The sequence below is a fragment of the Mastacembelus armatus genome, chromosome 10 (assembly GCF_900324485.2).
Source record: "Mastacembelus armatus chromosome 10, fMasArm1.2, whole genome shotgun sequence".
Lineage (NCBI taxonomy): Eukaryota > Metazoa > Chordata > Actinopteri > Synbranchiformes > Mastacembelidae > Mastacembelus > Mastacembelus armatus.
Genome location: NC_046642.1, coordinates 25,875,204 through 25,888,004, shown reverse-complemented (window position 1 = coordinate 25,888,004; position 12,801 = coordinate 25,875,204). Strand labels below are relative to the sequence as shown.

The 12,801-nt window shown below is 42.2% G+C and overlaps 1 protein-coding gene across 5 annotated transcripts; it reads right to left on the bottom strand.

Moving 5' to 3' along the window:
- Positions 1-852: 852 nt before the first annotated feature.
- On the bottom strand, positions 853-12,801 carry mmp17b (matrix metallopeptidase 17b). 5 transcript variants are annotated; one of them, XM_026330555.1, is made up of 12 exons: positions 11,108-11,136; positions 7,343-7,573; positions 7,002-7,134; positions 6,750-6,900; positions 6,475-6,583; positions 6,137-6,314; positions 5,613-5,789; positions 4,487-4,574; positions 4,008-4,081; positions 3,687-3,836; positions 3,297-3,557; positions 853-1,747 (listed from the first exon to the last, which is right to left on the bottom strand). In XM_026330555.1, exons 2-12 carry the CDS (start codon positions 7,469-7,471, stop codon positions 1,350-1,352), a joined length of 1,848 nt encoding a protein of 615 aa, XP_026186340.1. In that variant the 5' UTR covers positions 7,472-7,573; positions 11,108-11,136; the 3' UTR covers positions 853-1,349. The 5 variants fall into 5 exon arrangements, with proteins under 5 accessions (XP_026186340.1, XP_026186341.1, XP_026186339.1 ...); XM_026330556.2 differs by lacking the exon at positions 11,108-11,136 and adding an exon at positions 8,033-9,030; XM_026330554.1 differs by lacking the exons at positions 7,343-7,573; positions 11,108-11,136 and adding an exon at positions 12,506-12,801.

The following is a 12,801-nucleotide window of genomic DNA, read 5'->3' as shown; positions in this document are numbered from 1 at the left end:
ATGTCACAGCAGATACTCCCATGTTTTTTCCGATTTTCTGTCATGTGCTTCATATAAACACTGGTCTTGTTTGTTTTAATCATATCTCTGGTTGAGTTTTGACCCTTCTTTAAAAAATATCCACTGTGAGCCTGAAAAGGTTTGTTCTAAATCTGTTAAGCACCGAGCTGGAATCAGGAAGTGATTGACCTGGAAACCGGGAGAAAAACTAACCTGTCTCTTAAATACTCTTTAACACATCTAGAGCTTGCTTCCTAAATAACATGTCTCATTTGTTTAACCCAGAGGAGTCACAGGTGTGACCATATCAGGACGTTACAGAATAGAAACAAGGCCATGATGAGTATTGTCCATCAACTTATATTGTAACTGGAGTCTTGAAACTCTATGCTTGTTTTAGCTTGATGTCAATAAACCAAGTGAAAATGGAAATATGATCATTTAAATATAATATAAAAATCATTTAAAACATGTATAGCTTGATTTCTACAATGTGTTTTCATGTTTGCAACCTGTGCGAAAATTAACCAATAAAACTTTAATGACCAAACAACATTAATTTTCAGATATGGTTTTGTCTGCTTTGTGTGTTTTGGGGAACAGTAAGTTTGGTTTGGTATATTGAAATGAAGCTATAACAGTCAAGTCAATGGTGATGAGCTGGAAAAAAAAAAACAACAAAAAAAAACATACCAAACACTGGCAAAACATTTTATAATGTGGTATATAAAGGTAAAAATAAGTACTGAGAATAGCCAAAACAACACAAGACTAAAGTGTTCATTTGTACACAAATATACATTAAAAACAACTATTTTAGAGTGAAGTCATGCATATGGTGGCGCTGTCTTGGCAAACAACAAGCATAATCAAAAAAAGTTGCTAGGTTTTTTACATTTACATTGTCTAAACTGAAACCTGCAGATGGGTAAATCTTTGTTCATGTGAAAAATGATGAAACTAGTCCTTTCCCCCAGTTTCCAATCTTTATGCTAAACTCTGAGTCTCTGTGCTTTAAATTACAGTATGTGAAATAAGAAAGATTTAGTGGCATCTAGCGGTGAGATTGCAGAATGCAACCTTCTGGGCCCTTTTTCTGGTGACTATGCACTAATGGCAAAATGTTTATAAATGCTATATTCCATTGCTGCTAATAGATCGCGCTAAATATTACACACTGACCCTTTAATACACCCAAACTGGGAATTAGTATTTCTACTTATTCTTGGAAAGGCAGCAGAAAGATGAATGATGTCTCTGAAAGGCATAACGGGTAGGTGTAATGCATGGTATAATGAATGCACATTGTGGTTGGCTGTGGATGAAATGCTCTTTAGTGTTGTACAGCTTTAAACTACCAACATAGTCCATGTGCCAAACAGCAAGGCAGCAATAGAAGACATTGTCCTGTCACCTACTGCTCCATTTTGGCAAGTGCATTGTGTCCAGATGTGTGAACCTCTGCCCTGTCTGCCTTTATGTTGATTTCCATGTCCGTCCCTTCCATACTCACTCCTCCTTCCTTCTGCTTCCTCTTCCCCTCTCACCTGTCTCCATCTCTCCCTCAGCTCCTGTCTTCCTGCAGGCGACAGAGACAAGGAAAGGTCCTCCACAACAGGTAAGGATGAGGAGGCGTCAGGGCAGTCTAGCCAGTCTGCAGCTAAGGATTGTGGGTATCCATCCTGTGGTGAGGAGCCTGGAAACATGAACTTCCAGTAGAAACCACCTTTGAAGACATAAACAGAGCCTGGAGAGGAAAGAGGAACCACAAACTGTTTATCAGTGACTTTTAGAATAAAAGTTTGTTTATTTTACAAAAATTTCCAGCTTAATCTACCTTACTGACAATTTATGTGTTCTTTAAAAACTAGTTTTAATCATCCTTAACCTCTTTCATTGTCATTATGTTCAGTAAAGATATAGTATGGGACCAAGTGGCTGCTTCCTAATTTATAAATGCTTGCATCAAGCTTTTCTACACTCCACACTTAAAGCACTTTTATAGTATTTGGCCATTTACACACAATCACTCACACACCAATGGAACCACCACCAGGCTACAGAATGGGGAAACTTCAGGTTCAGAGTTTTGCCAAAGGACACTTCAACATGTCGACTAGAGAAGCCAGGGATCAAACCACCGACCCTGTGGTCTGAGGCTGACCTGCACTCACTCCTGAGCCACAGCTGCCCCAAGTCTTAAGCCAGATAATGAATCAGCAGAACTGAAGATGCTAATGTTCACTTTCCTATGGGCCACATTCCACAGATTTCCACCATCCCTTTCATCTAAAACCTCTATTCATGCTTGACCTTGCAGTTTTTTAGAAACTAAAATAACAGTTCCTCTGGCCACTTGGGGGCAGCAGACACAGCTTCAGAACACAACTTTGATTTGTCACTCTTTCCAATAAAGTGGTGGGCAGTAGCTTATTTCCAACTGCAAGTGAAAATTTTCTATAGGTTCATCAATACCAGCGACCCTTTTCACAATGTCACATCATCACTAGATACTAGTGTTAATTGTCAGCTACTTTTTAATTGAGTCTCATAAGTCCTTAGTAGTTTTAGTCAGATTTTAGTTGACCAAGTCTGGGCATTTTAGTCAAACAAAAACCAAAAGTATTTTAGCCAATGAAAATCATTTTTTCCCCATTTTAGTCTTTTTCTATTTAGATAAACATTTCAGTCAAAACTGAAACTGAAAACAAAACTGATTAAAATATTATTTTAATGTTTCACTCATCTCCCATATGAATGACCTGATGAAATACACATGCTGAATAACTGATAATGTAATTTCACAAAAAGTATGTAGTTTAACAAATACATGCATACATTTTATTTTTAAACAAAGTCCAAAACCTTGTGTCCAACAGCCTTAGAGACTCCAGCAGACCAAAGAGATCTGGACTTACAGACAAACCTACTGAGGCATCTGAGGAGATTTGATCTAAGTTTTTCTTCTAAGAACTATATTTTCGTCTCGTCTTTTTCTGTTAACAGAAGTCTGTGTTCAGTGATGTTGATTTCGTCTCCTCTTAGTCATGAAAAAAAGGCTTGTTGAAGATATTTCATCTAGTCTCGCCTGACGAAATGAACAGTAGTAGATGCATTGATATAAAAATAAAACGCTTTCCACTCTGAACTTTAGCTAAAGTAAGTTGTGCGTTTCAGTTGTTATGCTACTATTTGGATCAGTCTGCAGAATGGCTCATCTTTTACTCATGCTGATTGTATCACAGAACACATTTTATATTTTAAAACAGTAAGTCATGAACTATTCAAACACGCACCATCGCTGTCTGTGATGATGCCACTGACTCCCTCTTTAAGCAGCCGAGTCCAGGTGTCTTCTTGTTCCTCTTCCTCAGCATCTCCCACGTACCCCCACACAGGACCCTCTTCTGGGTCCCACAGCAGGCCCCAAGTCCTGGCTGCTCCCTCCTCCTCATTGTTATCTGCTCCTGCCATTCTTGCCCCCATGCTGAGGGCAGAGAGGGGCTGAGGGTAGCCCTCCTGCAGGGTCAAGTCCCTGAACAGCCAGAACTGGGATCCTGTAGCAAAACACGAGCTGGTGAGGTTAGGTGGCCAAGTAGGCTGGTAAATGGCAAATAATGACTACAATGCATGGATATACTTTTTTTCACAACATTCACAAATTAAGATTTATTATAGGAAATTACCACTGATAAAGATGATGGCGTGATCTGATTGTCTCTCCAGCACAGCACTAAGACGAGGCAGGTCAGAAGGTAGACCCCTCCACAGCCTTCTTACTGAAACCCCACGACCAGACACTAGACCAGCGTTGTTGACTCGCCACATTGTCAGACCTGGGAGGAAAAGAAAGCAAACAATGGAGGAAAGCAAAGGAATGGTTTAGTGAGAATGATGTGAGTGAGCATGTAAAACGGAGCCGGACAGTTTTCATCTTCACATATTATAAATATCCCTTACCCTCATATTTGACATGCCTAAGGGGACAATTTCATGCAAATTCAGACCTTTGAAAAAGAAAGTCTCTCCTCGGATCCTTGCCACAGCATCAAAAGTGGTGTTACATCGATCTATGAAGGAGCTTAAGGGAGAAAACATAGAGGAAGACTTGAAGAGCTTTGTTCCTTCAAAGATAAACCCCTAAAGTACAAAGCCTACCAAAAGGATTTTTTTAAGGAAAATTAAAGTGCCTATGTTAACTCTGAAACAGGCTTTGCTTATTGGTACCATTCCTTGTGTTCATGCTGGACATTGAAATATATCCTGTTAAGTAGGTTAAAAGTGAGTGAGTTTAAAATTGTGAACATGTCTTTTGAAATGACTAATATAGTGCACATTTTTAAGCTGTAAACAATTATGTAATTGTATGTTAAAGCTTCAGGTTCAGTATATTTTAAAAATGACATAGCTGCTGGTGAAACAAATCCATGGTGTTTTATTCCAAGGGGAAAATATAACTTAATCTTTTCTGTCTTTTAAATCATACCTATGTCCATGATGATGGTGTTGAGATCTGTGGTGCAAATCTGGGGCAAAGCGAGGAGTGTCAGTAACCAGCAGCTGGTTCCTTTGACCTAAATCAAAAACCAAATCCGTTTAACCCTAAGAACAACAAAGCAGCTAGCTCTTGACAGAAGACACTTCCTCATGATTAAACACAGAGGCCGTCTATAGAGAGGGATAGCACACTATTGCTGATGGTGGCACTAAACGAAAAGTTTGGGGGCCTCCAAAATGTGTAAACCATGAATATCTAAACTAAATTCCATTGCAATCCATCCAGTTGTTATTTCAGTGTGAACGTAGTGGCGGATGACCTGAGCAAACCATGCTACCATCCTAGAGCCATATAACCTAGAACTTCATAAGCAGCCTTACAAACAAAACTAAGTCCCTGCCACTATCTAACACAAAACAGTACAGCTTAAAGGCAGATGGAGTACATTTCTACAGCTGGACTGTGACAGGATGTGTTAAAAGCTTCTAGTTGTAAATGAACAGAGGTTTGCATTTTTTTCCAGTTTACAGCTGTCTGTCTCAAGAGCTGCTAGTGAGTCAGGAGAAAGCATGCATGACATTATGCAAAAGCAAAATGAATTAAGGACTCTCTTTTTGAACAGCAGTGCATTCACACATTCATACTTCTTTGATTCTTTAGAATATGAGGCTTTCACATGTGCTTCTGAGCACAATGTGGTGAATACATTTCTGTCATTCTGGACTTCCTCACTAACACCGCATAAAAGACGCTCAGTTTTTGCACTTGAAGACAAATAATAAGACAAAAGCACTAAGAAATGTGGTCCATTAGAGACCGCTGCATCTGCACATGAGCCATGGCAACCAACAAAAAGCTCCTGTTCTATGTCACTCTTTTCAAAAACTGATGTTAACTCAGTGGTATCATTATGTGATGTGTTCTTTCTGTGATGATGTTGCAAGGCTTTGAATTTTTTTTTTTTTTTTTTTTTAGTACAGCCCTCACATGACAACAATCAGAATCCATCCTATCGATAGCTAGGGTTGCATCTGATCCCTGAACCTTCAATGTTGTGAGATGACATTCCTAACCACTGTCCCACTGTGCAACCCCTCAGCAAGAGAGGCCTTACCATAGAGCTGGGTAATCTGCTCCAGATCTTGAGGTCCAAGACTGTAGTGCAGGGGGTCTCCTGCAGGACCCTGGTAGTAGGGTCTCATCACTGAGTTACGGGATGAGGAATGAGGTAGGCCGAGTGCATGGCCAAACTCATGGACCAGTACTGTGAACAGGTCAGTACCCTCAGAGGCTAAGAATGGGAGAAAGAGAAAGGGAAAACATCAGCTAAATAATGGGGGACAAAGGGTATGAGTCTAGTTTGGCCAAAAACCCTGAAAGTAGCTAGAGAAAACAGAAAACAACTTCCCTCAGGAGTTGGTAGGGACCAAACAGAATAGTGGACACACATACACAACTTCAGATGAATGATCATGTTGGATGAGCAAATAAGCAAACAGCTTTAAATTAAAACCTGATGTGTTCACTTCTTGTTTCTGTTGCCTTAAGTGACCAAAACACATGGAATTCGCTGTGTGATGTTAAGTGAAATAACAACAGAATATGAACTGTGCATAGGTTTTCTCAGTTTTGTTCAACCTGGTTGTCTGAATGCCCACTCCTCATCTGTATCCAAATGAACTCCTCCTGCCCGGGCATGGTCTGATGGGAAAAAAGCATGGCCGACTGCACCGCCTGCTCCATCAAATGGGTAGCTGTCTCCATGGTAGCCTTGGAGGAAGTCTACCTGCAGGTCAGCTGCCTCTGGACTGTTTACCTGGAGAACAGTGACATTGTGGTGGTTTTCAGGGCAAGTTAGACCAAATATACATCAGAGTATGAGCAGCTAGGCACAGACAGCTGTTCTCATATGGTCCTGTAGGAAACTGTTATCTTTACCTTATGTCATCAATGCAGCATCAGTCAGCAACACTAACCTCATGGAACTCAAGGGGTGTAGGCTCCGCCCACACTCTTAAAGCATAGAAAACCAATGAGCGAACCATTTCCCGCGACAGATGGGAATAGGAGGGATACGAGTGCAACCTGAAAATGTGTGTGAGAAAAAAAAAAAAAAGTAAAAAGACATCCAGTTATATGTGACTTGACGCAAACATGCATCTGTAAAGCACTATGTTTAATATCCCACAGGAAAAATGTTAATGTTCAGTCCAGTTTACCAGATCACAGTAACCAATTGTATCCCATGCACCTCCAGTTAATGTTCCTGCGTGTCCACATAGAGATAGCACTTCTTCTCCTCCTTGTTTTTCTTTCCTTTTCCTTGGCTAGTGATTTGGATGGCTCCACCTGGTCAGGTAGGGAGCACCGTGGACTTTTTATCAGTGCTTTTGTGTCCTCATCTAAATACATCAGAGCACAGAGTAATCAGAGGACAATCAGCGTGTTGAGTTCTAAACAAAGTATGAAGATTTGCTTTACGGCCCTCCTTTGTAATCCTCACCTAATACTCCGCTGTCCTTGAGGCCAGCAAACCTCTGCATTGCCCTGACAGCATTGGTGACAGCTGTCCAGGCCTGTAGCTGTCCGGTGGAGGGGTCTGAAGGTGGGAGGTAGCCATACTTCGTCAACCACTCCTTTGAAAAGAGCAGATAAAGAGTCCAATAAACGACCTCAATTAATTAACTTTAAACCAAACAAGGAAGTCTTAGGCATGAACACAGAAAACAATGACTGCACCACCTCATTTACAAGTATCACGTTTGATCCCCACCTTCTCCTGTTTTTTAAATTTCAAACTACACATGCCTTTGCTCACATAAAGTTTTATGGTTTCCGTTTTACCACCAACTGGGTGCTCTCATCTTCAGTAGGTGCCACTGGTGCAGTGGAAGGTGTTGGGGTTACATCAGTAATAGAGGAAGTGTGCATCCATCCAATGCTCACACAGAGGCAAAATATCCACATCTTCATCTTGCCTGCATGTTTTGTGAGAAATATTCACTTTGGAGTAATCTGCACCTTTTTCAGTGCATGTCCTGTAAATCCAGTGAAATCTGAGATGAACTTCTATACCTGGAGTGAAGCAAAACAAAATCAATGATTCTTTGGTAGGCCTACTAGCAGCAGCAAACCCTAACAACATAAACAGCGACAGATGATATAAAATAATTTCTGTAGTAGAACACAAACTTCAAATATGTAAAAAAAAAAAAAACAAAACTTAAAACCTTAAACCAGAAAAAAACTGGAGCATGTGAACTTAATTCCTTTATCAGGGCCATACACATAAAACTTTTTTACTAATTTTATTGTAGTGACGTGTTATTGTGTATTGGGTCTTCCCACAGAGGACTCTTATTTTGTAGTTAGTTCCTGTTCTCCCTCCTTTCAGTCCTCAGTAGCTTTAGGTTCAATCATCCCTGATCGTTTTCACCTACCCTTCCTCTCGCTCCTTCCGTGTATATATATACCTGCCTGTTCCTTCCATTTTTTTTTTGCTGAATTGTCTGATGTTCTTCCATGCTGTCCTACCTGCTGTCTTCTCTGGTGTGATTCTGGAGTCCCATTTTCCATACTGTCTCTGTCACTGTCCACTGGTCACTGGTCACCTTGCTCCTGGCTCTGACCTCTCCTTTCTTCGTCTCCTGTCACCTTGCTCCTGGCTCTGACCTCTCCTTTCTTCGTCTCCTGTCACCCTGCTCCTGGTTCTGACGTCTCCTTTCTTCGTCTCCTGCCTGTGTTCCTTCCCTCGTGTCTCTTGCCCCTCTCCATGCACATCCATGCAGTATCTAAGTTTTCTCCTCTGTTGGTTTCAGTTTAAAGTCCTTTAGTTTGCAACTTTGGGTCCTCTCATTACATAACGCAACAGAACAATTCGGCCTGACCATGGACCCAGCAGACAGAGGCTTTAAGACCGCAGAGGAAAGATTTACCTCCAGTCTCCTGAACAATTTGGGTAATGTAATTCAGGTCGCTCCGGAGTACCAAGAGGTGTTTGAGTACTATTCCCAGCTGGAGCAATTGTTCGCACGCTCCCCCCATTATATTACCAGGCAAAGGGCAGACCAAATGTTGGAGGTTACTGCTACAGTCCACTCTATACTGAGGGAGTGCCAGGGCCTCCAGATCCCCCTCTTGTTGGTCAAAGGGCTGTGCTACCCCTTTACACTGGCTCTCCTGTCCTTGTCACCAGCTCTTCAGTCTTGCTGTCCAGTCCTCGCCGCCGGCTCTCCAGTCCGGCTCTCCAGTCCGGCTCTCCAGTCCGGCTCTCCAGTCCTCGCCCCTGGCTCACCAGGCTTCGATGCTGGGTGCTCAGTCTGCCCTGCCATTGACACCGGCAGAGCTATCTGGCAGGGGCTTGGGGCCATCTCCATCTCCAGCTACCATGCCAGAGTCTCCAGCCAGCCTGCTAGAGCCAGTCTCTCAGCCTTAGCGTCCAGTCCCTCAGCCGGTGCTTCCAGTCCATCAGCCTGAGCTTCTAGTCCCACAGCCTCGATGCCAGTGGCACCGCCACCAGAAAGAGCTAACCTCATCTCCACTTCTTCAGCCGGAACCCAGCGCTGCCTCCAGCCTTTGCCTGAGCCTTCAGCTTCCACGCCCGAACCACTACCCTTCCCGCCCGGAATCTCAGTGTGCCGACAGCAGTGTCTCTGCTGAGGTCCCTCTCCAGCTCCCAGATCCTCAGTGTGCTGATGATGATGTCTCTGCTGAGTTTCCTCTCCAGCTCTCTGGGACTCAGTGTGCCGATGGCGGTGTTCCTGCTGATGTCCCAGCTCCGGTCCCTGATCTCTGTTCCAGTGAGTCGGCCAGGTCTGTCAAACCTGAGGGGCTGTCCTTCATAACGGCCCCAAACCCCAGGCTTTGCCAGAGGCCTTTCGCCAAAGTGGCCCCAGGGCCAGCCCCCAGAGCGGCCCCAGATTCCTGCTTTCCCAAGGGGTCCTTCCCCCAAGCGGCTCGAAATCTCAGCCCTCCCGAGGGGCCCCAGATCCCCGTGCTCTGGAGGAGCCGACCTCCAGAGCTGGACTCAGCTGCCTGAGGGGTTGACCACCTGGTCCACCCTGTCTCTGAGGGCATTATCGGGGCAGACCCCCAGACCTTGGACTGCCTTATGAGACCTTTCTCCTGTATTCCCCTCCATCCTCCCGGGTTGTTCCTACGACCTGGCATTCTCTTTCCAGCCATCTGGGAGCCAGCCCTTGAGGGAGGGGTCCTGTTGTGCCCTGTTGTGTTTCAGGTTTAAATAAAGTCCTTTAGTTTGCAACCTTGGGTCCAGTCCTCTCATTACATATAAGACTATATAAGAGGTCAAGGGGTCAACATGCCTATTGAAATTATGGATCATTAGTCAAGATCTCAACCCCAGTGTTGGACTGATTTAACACACACACACACACAAAAATTACTACAACTTATTTAATTTCTTTTTGTAGCTGTCCAGTGTAAGTATTGTAATACAAAAGCTCAAAGTGTTGTATTTAAATGCTATTTATAAATACCAGTGTTTTACTTAAGTATTCTCATTTTAGGCTACTTTATGCTGCCAGTCCAGTCCATTTACTGAAATACTGCACTTTTTACTCAATTTGTCAGAATTTTACCTACAAAACATATGAGCTTAGAAAAACATGATCAGTGCTTTTATTAATAAACTAACCAGTAGTGTATAAAGTATCTGAAGTAGGCTTCACAATTACAAATTATTACAATATCTACAAATCACATGAGATGCATTAATATAAAACATGGCACACTTATTAATTATGCTTAATAATGAAATTCATTTTGCTAATAACACTTGGCCTCAACAATGTGAATGAAAAGAAGGAATACCTTCATGCATTAAAATAAACTGCCTTTACCCTATTTTGGCTCTGTGTGCTCAAATTATTCAGCCCATTAGTTCCTACAGTGGAATCAGGAAAATGACTTCCAATATCATAACAGCATGCATGAGTCAAAGCAGTCAATGAAAGAGGCTGATGCCAAACATCCATGCTGTATTCCCAATTGGGAGACAATCTGACAGATGCAATCACAAGATGGAGGGAAATTACCATAAGAAGAGAGGAGAAGAGAGGATGAAAGGGAGGGAGGGTGAACAGAGGGGATGGTGGTAAAGTAATGAAATTAAACAGAGAGACTAGAGGGCAAAAGCCAAAGGGGCATACTGGTTAAAAAAAAAAAAAAAAAAATCCTCCCTGGTATCTGAAATAACATTTGTGAAATAAACTTGATTAATATATCAAATGTCTTTAATAAAAAATGTTAAAAAGTAATTACTGTTTTGCTTTTCTTTCTGTCACAGTACATATAAACTGAATTTTTTTTTTTTTTATAAAATCCTGTCTCTGACACTGGACAAACTTGCCCTTTCCCTCTTTCTCTGTGACTGAAACAATTATCTAGGAGCCCAGTGTGCCTGCAGCTGTACAGTAATTCGGTTTATACTAGCCCTGGCATGTGCAACATCTGGTGTCTAACATCTCACACCTTTAGCTACAGCATATGTATGCATTAGATGAACAAGGCACATGAAAAGCTCCAAATTTAGCTCATCAGACTAACTGCAATTAGTATTAAACAAGTTTCATTTGATTTCATGCTTACCCTCTTCCTCTGCATTCGTTGTCCCTCTGTCTCTCTTTTTATCTGCCACTATAAGAACAGATGGGTCCTTTCTCTTCTCTTGCATCTTCCCCTCACAGCCCAGCTCCTAACCCCCAATGCCCCACCCTCTAGCTCACCCAATGCCACATTACCATGACAAATGTAGGCTTGACTGTTTGCAGAAATATAGCACTTTTTAGTTCAGACAAGTTTGATCCCTGCCTGTTTTGCTCATGCCATTATTGTATCTTTATCTTCTAATATTATGGAATAAAGTATATATCAATCTATCTGCTACTTTCACAACAATAATGATACATATATTACCATCAAGGCTTTTATTTGACATAATTCCTCTGTTCTAAAATTCAAACTACTAGTGCCAGCACAGCACTCCCTCAACCAAGTCCTGCATTTGACCCAGGGAGGATTTAGTGAGTGAGATGGGGGTTGTGCACAGATACATGTAACATCTGTATGTTCATGTGCATCTTCTTTCATTGTGGCATTAACATTTTACACAATCCTCTTAACATGAGGATTAAAAACACTAAAATGTAGATGAAGAGAGCTGTCTCTTCCTCCATCTGTTGCCTTTTCTCTTGTTCTTCAGCCATTGAACTAACAGCAGAAGGTCAACATGTCCTGCGCTGACCTCTTTCTTCAAATACAACTGATATAATTCTAGTACAGCCATAAAGCAAGACTGGGGGGGAAAAAAAAAAAAAAAAAACCAACAAGTGCATCATAATTTAGTTTTTTTACTCTGGCTTCCTCTCACAAAAAGAAATTTTTCATATTGCCATAGGCTGATTCATGTGAATACTAATATTATTTCATTGAGTCCTGCTCTTATTAGCTGATACAATATCCCACTTGGACCATTAAATTCCACCTAATGTGCTCTTTGTCTACCAAGGTCCAGCAGCCATAATTAGTATTTGGGAGGTTTGTATTTTGTTTCTCAGACGAGGTTGCTCCTGACTGTGACTGGTCACTGTAGTTTTAATGTCCATATGGCATCCCATCTCTCCAGCAATCTGAGGTGATGGCTGAAGAGGCAGCTGCATTGTGGGGTGGCGAACATAGCTGCAGAGACAGGAGCAGGTTGGAGGAATTTCCAGGCCAAGTGGTAGGTTTAGAGCTTACACTCTTCACCTGTGAATGAAGGAATCTGTACTGGCCACCTCCATCAGTTTTGTGCTCTGTAAGACTTTTTCATTTTTTAAATTTGTGTGACTTCTCAGGTTTGGGGAGACTGGAGGACCAAAAATGCCACACAAAAGCTCTAATCCAGATATAAAGGTTTATTCACAGGAAAAATCAAAGAGCAACGTAGTACAGGTGCTGATTAGTGACCATGGAAAAATGGAATGAAGAGTCCGTGACTTGGTTTACCGTGGCAGAAGGATGGTTCACACCTAGGCCCACACCAGGTAACTCCGTAGGGAGTCTAGGCGGATGAGGAAGTGAGTCCGGGTCTTGACCCGCAGAGCAATATCTCACGGAGCAGAGAATTCTGGTCAGGAATCTAGAGTTATGGCAGAGTCCCAAAACTAAAATACTCGTCTCTTTATACATACTGAAAACTCCTCCGATTAATCCTCTTGCAGGTTATGGAGGGCAGTAGAGATGGGCAAATGATACCGAGGCTTCGGAGCTTGTGTCACTCTTCCTGAAGCGGACTGATTCGA